The 10,292-nt window shown below is 53.9% G+C and overlaps 1 protein-coding gene across 8 annotated transcripts in view; it reads left to right on the top strand.

Moving 5' to 3' along the window:
* SLC39A3 (solute carrier family 39 member 3) overlaps positions 1-8,169 on the top strand; it is a 10,750-nt gene extending 2,581 nt beyond the window's left edge. For 2 of the 8 annotated variants that reach the window (XM_026064782.1, XM_026064779.1), the window contains 2 exons: positions 886-3,500; positions 4,151-8,169. In XM_026064782.1, coding sequence (XP_025920567.1) covers positions 3,294-3,500; positions 4,151-4,891 — 948 coding nt within the window. In that variant the 5' untranslated portion in view covers positions 886-3,293 and the 3' untranslated portion in view covers positions 4,892-8,169. Of the gene's footprint in view, positions 1-115; positions 3,501-4,150 lie in introns of those variants that run through there. The other 6 variants (XM_026064785.1, XM_026064784.1, XM_026064783.1 and 3 more) reach the window with 5 other exon arrangements.
* Positions 8,170-10,292: the final 2,123 nt, after the last annotated feature.

Genomic DNA, 10,292 nt, shown 5'->3' with positions numbered 1-10,292 from the left:
GGGGGAGCAGGGTCTGGGGCAGTTGCGGGGGTAACAAGGCCTGGGGGAGCAGGGTCAGAGGAGGGGGTGGAGGGTCCGTGCGGGGGTGACAGGGCCTCGGGGCGCGCTGCGGCTGTTTGCCCAGTGCCGGGGCAGGTTGCTGAGCGTGGGTGGCCGGGGCTGCCCCGACCCAGGGAATGTGGCGGTGGGGCCGACCCACAGGCTGTGACAGCAGGAGGGGCCCGGGTTGTGCCTAAATTCCACGTTAGCAGGACTGGGGCATCCCTGGTTTGGGACGCGAGGTGCTTCGAGCGCGATGTGCTGTTCCTCGGCTCCTCTGCTCAGCCGCGCGTCGCCAGGACCCCTCGCCCGGCGCCCACCCTTGGCGGCATAGTGTTGTTGAAGTGTGGTGGTGACCACCTGGGAGTGCGGACGCCTGGAAACCCCGGCGCGTGCTGCTGTCCCCTCTCCTCGCTGCTAGTCTAGTCTCGCACATCTCGGTCCTCTTCCAGGGCGTTCAGATTTGGGCTGCTCCGATGATGTCTTGGGAGAAATTCCCTGTGCACAGCATTTCTCTTTTCCATTTGACCTGGATGTTTTCAAGAGGACATCAGGTGTTGGGAGGTGCTCGGAGAAGTGAGGTTTTGGGGGAATCCAGCCTGCTTTCTGCAAGCTGTCTATCGGTAGTCAGCGTCTAGCACAGTCTTTGCTGTACTAGTGTGTTACGGGCATTCTGAAAATGTGTTTTTGATAGACTGAGATTTAAAGGATCACACACAAGGAAATCCTTTTTTCCTTCCACAGAGGCCTGCCCATTTATATAATATTTCTAGTTGCTTGCTTGAATGTTCTGTTATGGGCCAGTAAACCAAGTAATACCTGTCCCGAGTTATTTCTTTATTGCAGAAGTTCTTAGGCTGCCCAAATAACCCAAGTGTTAGAGGCGCTGAATGCTGGGCTGTCAGAGCAGGTTGAGAGAAACGCAAGGTATTCTTTTTACTTTCCACCTCATTTTTCACTAAGCTGCTTTCCTCCTGAGGTCATGGGGCGTGAAAGAGCGGCTGCTCCACCTGCTGTCAGAAGCTTGAGGCTTTAGTCTTTGTTAGGGGCTGTTGCTAGGTGAAAGAAAAAGCTAGAGGTTTTCTGAATTTCTGAGCAGAAGCCAGGCTTGTACCAGGGGAGGTGTGAATTCAGGAAAACAGAGGCTTTTCTTTCTCTCCTGGCTGATGTTTCTGGGGTCCCTGTCCTGGGAGTTGTCTGCATACCTAACATAACAGACATGGGTGGTGCCTTTTCGCTTAAGGAGCTGAGTCGCAGGCTCTTGTGGTTTGTGCTTCCAATGTGCTGTTGTGAACGTGGGTTTCTGAGAGCGTATTTGAGAAGCTCGGCATAGCAACGGAACAGCACTGTGCAAGGTTAAATCATTGTTGTTCTGTTGACGCTAAAACTACAGCATGTGCTTTACAAAGGCAATGTGATTTGTTGGCTCTGTCAGCACAACGTTGACAAGCGTTTGCAGTCCTGGAGTCAACATCTCTGGAGACTGAACCTTCATGTCAGCGACAGTGACAGCAGCAGCCCACACCGGCTGCCCGCTGTGGAAGCCCTGTCAAAGTACGCGGAGAATTCAGGCTCTCAACTTGTTCAGACCTGTCTCATCTGCTGGGTGCACCAGGGAGTGAGTCAATCAGTACTGCCTGAACGGTGTTTTTTCTGCTGAACACCACTTCCTGTAGATACCCGACTACAAACCAAACCTGCCACCGATGCCAGCCCGCAATGACCTTTCTCTTTCACTCCTGCCTAGGTTGGGCTTGAACTGCAAACTTGGAAAGAGGCTTTAAATTCTCTTACCAAGTGCATAGTCATTCAGTCCCTGACCTTTTTTTAAAAAGGCAAAATTTATGCAGCCCACTGCACAGAAACAGTGATAGTGATTAATGCTGTCAGCCCTCAAGGGAGGCTTTAGCCTCAAGACTCTTATGTATTAAAATTAATTTGCTGGTCCAGTAACCAGGTATCCAATTATTTACCTTGTCCATCACCAGTCTGAATATCAGCATGGCTGAAAATGTTCTGCATTAATTCATTAGCCTGCTGCACGCTGTGGTGTGTAGTCAGTGCTCGGGGCTGGCTGATACCCTTTACCTTGGCAGTGTGTAAGAGCCCTCTCAAGGTGCCATTGATCGGACTTTATAAGTCAATTTGGTACAAGTGGTAAGTGAAATACTCTGAGATGCTGGCTGTGCTGCTGCTCGTTCTTGCATCGGTAGAGGGACGTGTTCATGTATTTTTATAAGTAGATTTAATTTTGCTATTTTTAAAAAATGATTTGAGGAAAACAAGTTGCGCTGTCCCTGCACTTAACCTGGAGGGAAATGCTTTTACATTTCAGATGAAGGTAACTATCATGACCCAGACAACTCAAATCTTGCATTTTTATCTTGTGCAAAAGTACCATCTGCCTCTTCTTTTGTTACACCCTATGGACAATAAAGAATCTTGCGGTGAATGTCTCTGTAGGGTTTCCCTTTCGATAGGTGCATACTGATGAGTAATCAAAACTTGCACGGACCACTAGTACGGAGCAAACAACCACCCGTACAGACTGCGACCCACCCTAGGGAAATGGGGGTAGTAGTTCAGGAAACGGAACAAACAGGAATTAATCAAATTGGTCTAGTTTCAAGGGCAACATAAAAAGAAAACCATGTGAATGCTGAAGGGAGATCTCTTAGTTTCTCAGTAACAAAAAGCCACCAGCTTAAGCCCTTATTCTTTTCTCATGGTTGAAACCAAAGACTTGATCCTTTGGTTGGATTCAGGTGGGCAGAGTTCTGCCCACATGGATCTGATTGTAAGATCAAGTGTTTTGTGCATGTTGCTGAGTAGGTGTTTCAAAGAAAACCTCTAAAAATTGAGGCTGTTTCATATGGCTATTACAGTTCTTACAAGATTTTTGAGTTGTTTGCTGCAGTTAAATTTTCTCTTCTCTGCCTGTCCCCTCTGCCCCTTTCTATGTAAGTCTCTCTGGGATCCCTCCACCCGTTACTTTTGGGGACTTAAAATGGTTCTTGTGCTGAGGCTGGTATGCAGTTTGGGATGAAAGATGCTGTTCTATACAGTATGTACTTAAATAAGAAAGGGTTTTTTTGTTTTACTCCTGTCCACAGCTACTGAGCGCAGGAGCAGATTTCCCCTGATGTTTGCCTGTGCTGTTGCCTGCTGATGTAACYGTTTAACAGCTGCCCGAGGGACTCCCATCAGCTCGCTTTTGCAGAGCCCTTGGCAGGGAACATTCACCAGGAGGAACAATGAAGATCGTGATAGCCAAAGTGCTGTGTCTGCTGGGCGTCTGTGTCCTCATGCTGGTCGGGTCTCTCCTACCTGTCAAAATAATCGAGGCAGACTACGAGAAAGCTCATCGCTCCAAGAAGGTCATTGCCCTCTGCAATTCTTTTGGAGGAGGGGTCTTCCTGGCCACCTGCTTCAATGCCTTGCTGCCTGCTGTGAGAGAAAAGGTAACCGCTTAAGAGCCTCTTTGGCAATTCTGATGAACCCATACAGTTGATATGGTAGGGACTCCTGTACAGCCACCTTCCGCTCTCCTGCCCTCCATAAATGAAGACTGTGGTCCAACCCTAGCCAAAGCAGCCCACCAAGCCAGCTCAGAAACCGGTGTGCTTTGCCTGGTGTTTCAGAACACGAGGGAGTGATGCATCCACCTCCCATTCAGTTGTCTGACTGACCTGTTTGAATAACCAGAGGCTTTTTTGCTGCAGAAGGAGGCTGAACGTGGCCTTTGGTATGAGGCTCAAACTCCTCCCATTGAGTCCGTGTTTAAACACTTTTTCAGAGAGCCACTAAGGTCTAGCTGGAAGGCAAATAGGTTCCCAGTCTCTAGTGCTGAGACACGTGTATGTGGGTATTAAACATCATGAATCCATTCAGTGTCCTTGTAGAGTTCTGTAAACATAGTAGGAATATTTCATAATTCCATAAGGAATGCAGGAGCCCAGATTTTCCCCCCCTAGGTACCAGCTGTTGGAGGCTTTTTTCCCCCCCAGAATGGATTTTGTAGGAAAATGTTAGAGCATCCTGGTGGCTCCCTGTGTTTCTTTGGCAGACAGAAGGTGATTTGATTCACTGTCGATTCTTTCCTTTGTTCCAGCTCAATGAAGTTCTCAGTCAGGGGAATGTGACCACGGACTACCCCGTAGCTGAGACCATCATGATGGTTGGCTTCTTTATGACGGTCTTCGTCGAGCAGCTCATCCTGACCTTCCAGAAGGAAAAGCCCTCCTTCATTGACTTGGAGACCTTCAATGCTGGCTCAGATATTGGGAGTGACTCTGAATATGAGAGTCCCTTCATAGCATCTTCCCGAGGGCGCACGCTGTACAGTGAACACGGTCACCACTCCCACAGCCATGGTTTGAACATCCAGGAGCTCTCCCGGTCCGGTCCCTTAAGACTCTTCAGCCTGGTGTTCGCTTTATCTGCACACTCCATCTTTGAGGGACTGGCCCTGGGCTTGCAGGAGGAGGGTGGCAAGGTCATGAGTTTGTTCCTGGGAGTTGCTATTCACGAGACATTGGTGGCAGTGGCGCTGGGTATCAGCATGGCCAAGACCTCATTGACRCTGAAGGATGCTGCCAAGGTAGCTGTGACCGTGAGCCTGATGATTCCTCTGGGCATTAGCATTGGGATGGGGATTGAGAGTGCCCAGAACGTGGCCAGCAACATTGCTTCGGTGCTCCTGCAAGGCATTGCAGGGGGCACTTTCTTGTTCGTCACCTTCTTTGAGATCCTTGCAAAGGAGTTGGAAGACAAGAACGATCGTCTCTTGAAGGTCCTCTTCCTGGTGCTGGGCTACACAGCTCTGGCTGGGCTGGTTTTCTTCAAATGGTGAGCATGGAAGTGATGGAAGGAAAACCTTGCCTCCTTCCCCTTGCAAATGGCACCAGAAATGAGCCTACTCTCCAGCCAAGGAGGGGGCACTGAAGTTTAAAAGCCAAGTGAAACATCATAGTCCAAGTGGTATCTCGGTATCGACCTGAAGAAGGAGAATTATTTTCTGTGGACATGGAGGGAGATAAAAAATGAGTGTCCCAGTGTAGATGTCACAAGATCTTGTCCCTGCCCGTTGGATCTGCGGGTCAGCAGCTTGTGCAGAGATTACTGGACACAAACATTAAGTTTCTGGTTCTAACACTGCCTTCAAAGAGAGCTTGTCAAGCATGTCTCTCCTGTTAATCTGCACATCCAGCCCCTTCCCTTCCTCCCCTCACACACCCATTTCAGAAGCTTTGGTTGAGAGTCTGCTTCCCTCAGTCTCAGGTTCTGAGAAGGTGAGAATCAGTAACAGAGAAATAAAGGCAAAAGCAGGTGGGATAATGAGTTGCACAGCTGCACTAAGCTGCTTTTGTTAGCTTAGTTTTGAGCAAAACCTGGTGGTAATAGCTGCCAAAAATAACATACCTTCTGGGGCTGCTTGGTGTGACTGGTGCCACAGTTCTCTCCTAGCAGAGCTTCCATTTTAACCCACAAATGGCTCTGGGAGCTTTTGTTTCTCAGAGTGATTAAYGGAAGAAATGAGGCCAGGCCATGCCCAGGTACTATACTTCATTTTCTTTATCTCACCTGTATGTTGCACATTCCCTAAAGAAATCTTCCTGCTATATGTTAATGTATCAGTTTGAAAACCTTAATATCCGTATCTGAAGGCCYTTCCAAAGCAATCTGCGAGCTCAGGATCCATTAGTTTGTAAGAAGTGGGCAGTAGCAATTTCCAGCATTAATATTTTAGGGCAAGTGCTTGTGTTGAGATTGTCTGCAGTGAAATGGGTTTAGCAGTCACCATCAAATACATCTGCAGGGACGCTCCGGGAGCTGCTGCTGCCTCTCGACGTCTGCAGGCTCCCTGCTTGTACTGATCTGCGAGCGAGAGCCGGGTTCTAGAGGTTTTGCAGGATGTTTTGTCAGTGTTTTCAAAGGAGGAGAGAAATCCTCTCTTCCCTGAGGGTTTTTGGGCTGCAGGGTAGGGACTGTGGAAGGGCTGATTAGAGCCAGTTATAATCTGGCTGAGCTTGCTTTGTCTCCGAGGTGTGTTTCCCTCTGGGAGGCTCAGCCTGCTGTGGATCCAGCTGTGATCCTTCATATTCGTCTTCCTAGGTGAGAAGCTCAAATCAAAGGCTGGAACAGGAACATGCCCTTTCCTCTCCCTCCTGTGGTTTTGCCCTTGTGCCGCATGCGAAGTAGCGTAGGGAGGTAAKGCAGGAAAGCAGGCACGCCAGCTCAAAATGTCTGTAGCTCCCGCTCTGCAGACCAGCAGAGTAACACAGTCGTGCTCCTCGCAGGCCTCTAGTAGGAGATGCATTTTAATTAGACGTAGCCTTCAATCCTGCAGCGGCTTCCACAGGCAAATCAAAGCTTTCGGAAGCGCTGATGGAATGATAATGATGTAGAGCAGACTTATCCGTGGTGCAGTCGCTGTTATGATGAACCAAGCGGCAGGAAAGATGGGTGAGACTGAGAAGCCAGCATCTTGGAGCCAGTGGTTGGCACAGCTGCACCATATGGAGGCTGATGAGGATCATCTGATGGTTTCTGGTGATCAGTGTTTTAATTGTTACAACACACCAGAGTCAATCAATCTTGCTTTGAAAAATCTGGAGTGGGAAGGGGGAGGGAGGGTTATTTTAGGCCTCAGATGACACAAATTAGCAAGGCCTGATTAGAATGCGATTTGGCTTGACGTGGTAAGCTTCTGTGTGTTATTTCACTTCTCACAGACAGCGCACGAAGGTTGCGTGTGCAGGGCAGCAGTTGAATCACAGCCGTTCCCATCTGGTGTTTCTCTTGCTTGCTGACTGTGCTGGCTGTTGTCACAGGCAGGTGGCACACATGGGGAAAGGTCAGGTGTGGTGCTGTATCAGGGAGAGAAACACCGTGCGCCTCTTCTCAGGTACATCCTCCTGGAGAGGACGTGTCTGCCATTGCACTCCTAAAGGCAAGAGAAACCTCCCAGCTCAGCGTAGTTGTGTTATGTTTGGAAATAGTTTGTTTTACTAGCACAGCCTTCGTTCCCAGACCCGGATCCTCCCTCGTGTGCAGARCTGGGGTCGGTGTTGTGGGACGAGCAGCCGAGAAACAGGCCTTGCTGCGCTACGACCCCTTTCCCCGTGTTGTGGATCCGCTTGGTTGTTGCTTCTCACGTGCACAGACTGACTGCAGTCGCCTTGCCCGTGTGCCCTGTGTCCTTTAGTTTCTGGGGATAATGGTTTTCTGTTAGTTTTTTGATTTTATTTTTTTTAGTTGGGCAAACGCAAGCATCTCCAAGAGTATTAGTGAGGGTGGGGGTCCTGCTCGCTGTCTGCTGGGGCACTGCGTGACGGCCCTCGGCGAGGAGGGCTCTGAGCAGGAGAACGTGAGTGGGGTCGTCTGCAAGAGGCTTTGGCTGCTGCAGGGAGATTGCGCGTCGAAGACAGGTAATCCCTGATCTCACTGTTCCTTAACTGCGGAGGATGTGGGAATATCTCCGACCTTATTAATTCGAGGCTGTAAACAGGAACTTTCCATGGTGACATAACGTCTAGCGTTGGTGAGAATGGGTTTGGAAACGGGGACCTGCCTGCGTTTGAATGAGGGGTAGCAACAGAGCCCGCCTGGCCTGGCCTGGCCCTTGAGCCTCGTCTCTGGCATACGGTCTGGTGTCCGCACCGATCAAAGCCGCTGATGGGAAGAGATTTCTTAAGCCCCATCTCCAGTGCCCAAAAGGCCAGTAGGCTCCTGCGGAGCGGGAGCAGGGAGCTGGGAGCCCCCACAGGACTGCTGGAGGAGATCAGACCGGGGCGAGGCGTGCATTAACGGCAGAGGGGACGGGGAGCCCCATCCGCAGCGCACAACTGTGGGTCCCCGGGAGGAAGCCCAGGCCTGGGGGAGCTGGGACCCCCTTTTCCTTGGGGATCAGGCCTCGCAGGAGCCAAGGGCGCAGTGTGGCCTGCAGAGCAGGGATGGGGGGCTGCGAGGTGTGATGAGACGGTTACCCGCTTTGCTGCCGCACTTAGGATGCTCTCTGGTCTGCGAGGGGAGCGTTTATATAACTGTGTGAGCGGTGGAACGTAGCATTCCTGGGTTTGTTCAGAAAAGGAGAAGGAAGAGATCTGGTCTGCTTCTCCCAATAAATGCTCTGGCCTTCTCTGCGTTTGTGTCACTTGTTTGTTTGAAGTCCCCCGTTGCTCTGCCGGCTGCTCTGTGCCCAGAGCATGCGGCAAGCGCACGTGCTCCGTCCTGGTGCTGTGCCCCGTGCCCATCTGCTGAGCGCCCCGGGAGGCAGGCGCAGGCTGGAAAGGACCTGGCCGCTGCAGGTCCAGGTCGGAGCCAGCGCAGGGCCCATTCTCCTCCTCCTCCAGCGACCCCCGAATCGGCGGAGAGCCGAGATCGGAGGGGGAGCGCGAGGGCAGCATCACCTCCAGTCGTCCCTTCTGCTACCCAGCACCAGCGTGATTCAGCCGTGCGCGTGCAGCCGCCCCGGAGCAGCCGGCAGCATCCCGGTTGCGTAAGCCTTCCCGGGGAGCGGGGCGTGAATGAACAGAGGAGGAGCCCCGCAGCTGAAACCATCAAGGCAACTCATTCATTTCCTCGAACGAGTAGTACCCGTCCTGCTAGCACCGCTCCGGGGGCTGCGCGGGCATCGCAGGGACGCGCTGCCCCCGGGCAGGGTTGGGGCGGCTTTTCGGCGGGGGGCGGCTGTCCCCGTGGTCGCGTCCTCTCTCCCACGAGTGAAGCTGCGGCGGACGCRGCCCCCCTCCCCGCGCTGGGCACCGGCAGCGTTTCTCAAGGGGATGCGTGCTGACAGCCCCGTGGGTGCCACGCTCGGGCGGCGATGGCCCCCGCTCCTCTGCTGGCAGCTATTAATAGCAGCTGCGGATTTTAATTGCTGCTGCTCGGGAGTGAGCGTGAGTCACGCTGCCCCGGCCACATGGACTCTCGGCGAGGCACCGTGCGGCCCCGCAGCACCGGCGCGATGCTCCCCGCTGCAGCGCCGGCCGCCTGCCCCGCGCCGGGCAGAGCTGCCACCGCGTCTCCTCCGTGCAGCCTCCCGCCTGCCATCGCGGCGGCTGGGAAAGCCGGGCTGTCCTGCCTGCGCTGGATCTGTCCCATCTTCTCCCTGTCTGTGTCCAGGTGCCGGCAGCCCCCCGGATGCTCCGCATGGCCCCTTCCCCAGGCTCCCACCTCGTCCCACACTGTCGTGTGCTTGGCCACAGGATCCCGGCCACCATCTCTGGCACAAGCGGAGCCCGACCTTGCAAAGACCTTGATGCCACCGGGGCRAGCGGGTGCCTGGAGCCAGGCTGGGGCTGGCCCAGCTCCTGCTGCTGCTCGTGGCCCAGGGGAAGCAAATTTTCCTCGGGAAGAGGAGGCTCCCGGGGCCCCGTGCCTCTGCTGGAGGTGGCTCCGCTGGGGACAGCCAGCCCTTAAGCCAGTCCCGCTAAGCTGCTAAGGCAGCAATCCTGCTCTGCCGGGCTGCCAGCCCGCGGCCCCCCCACGCCTGGGTTATTTATTCCAAGCAGGGGCTTAGCCTGCCCCGGGGGAAGGTGCAGGAGCAGGGGCAATGTGCAGGGTCCCTGGGACCTGAGGACACCCCCCGGCACGTCCCCTTGGGTGGGCTGGGGCGGTTGCGGCTGTGAGGAGCAGCTCTGCCCCCCCATGCCGGCCGGGCACCCCAGGACACCGGGCTCTGCTGGCCCTGCTCCTTCCCCTGGCACCCAGGGCTGCTGGAGGGGGGGAGCAGACTCAAAATCTCCTGCGGGTGGGTGGCCACGGGGCGCCCGGGCTGGTGCCAGCAGCTCGGGGCACCACGGGGTGGCTGTGTGCAGGGCAGTGACCTGCCGCACATGTGTGTGCAYGTTCATGGGGCGCCCGAGCTGGTGTGGCCTGCTGGCAGCGCGGGTGACAGTGTGTCCCCAAAGCCTGTCCCGGCCCCTGCTGCCTCAGAGGCTTCTGACGGCCTCCTGCTGCCCCGTGTCTGCCGTGTGCATGTGTCCATGTTTGCACACGTGTGTGCGAGCAGGTGCGTGTCTGTGTCTGTGTGCCTGTCTGTCCCTGTCCATGTGTCCACCTGTGTTCCTGTGTGTGTCTGTGTCCATCCGTGTGTCCTGGTCCGTGTCCCTGTCCTTGTCTGTGTCCCGTCTGTGCCCATGGCCTCATCCGTGTGTCCCCATGTATCCATCTGTGGCCCCATCCCTATCTGTGCGTATTGTTTCCATGTGTCCCCATCCATGTGTCTGTGTGTCCCTGTCCCGTGCATC

Source organism: Apteryx rowi, unplaced genomic scaffold, assembly GCF_003343035.1.
Source record: "Apteryx rowi isolate R43461 unplaced genomic scaffold, aptRow1 scaffold_220, whole genome shotgun sequence".
Lineage (NCBI taxonomy): Eukaryota > Metazoa > Chordata > Aves > Apterygiformes > Apterygidae > Apteryx > Apteryx rowi.
The sequence above is the reverse complement of the archived record's forward strand: the minus strand, read 5'-3'. Positions and strand labels throughout refer to the sequence as shown.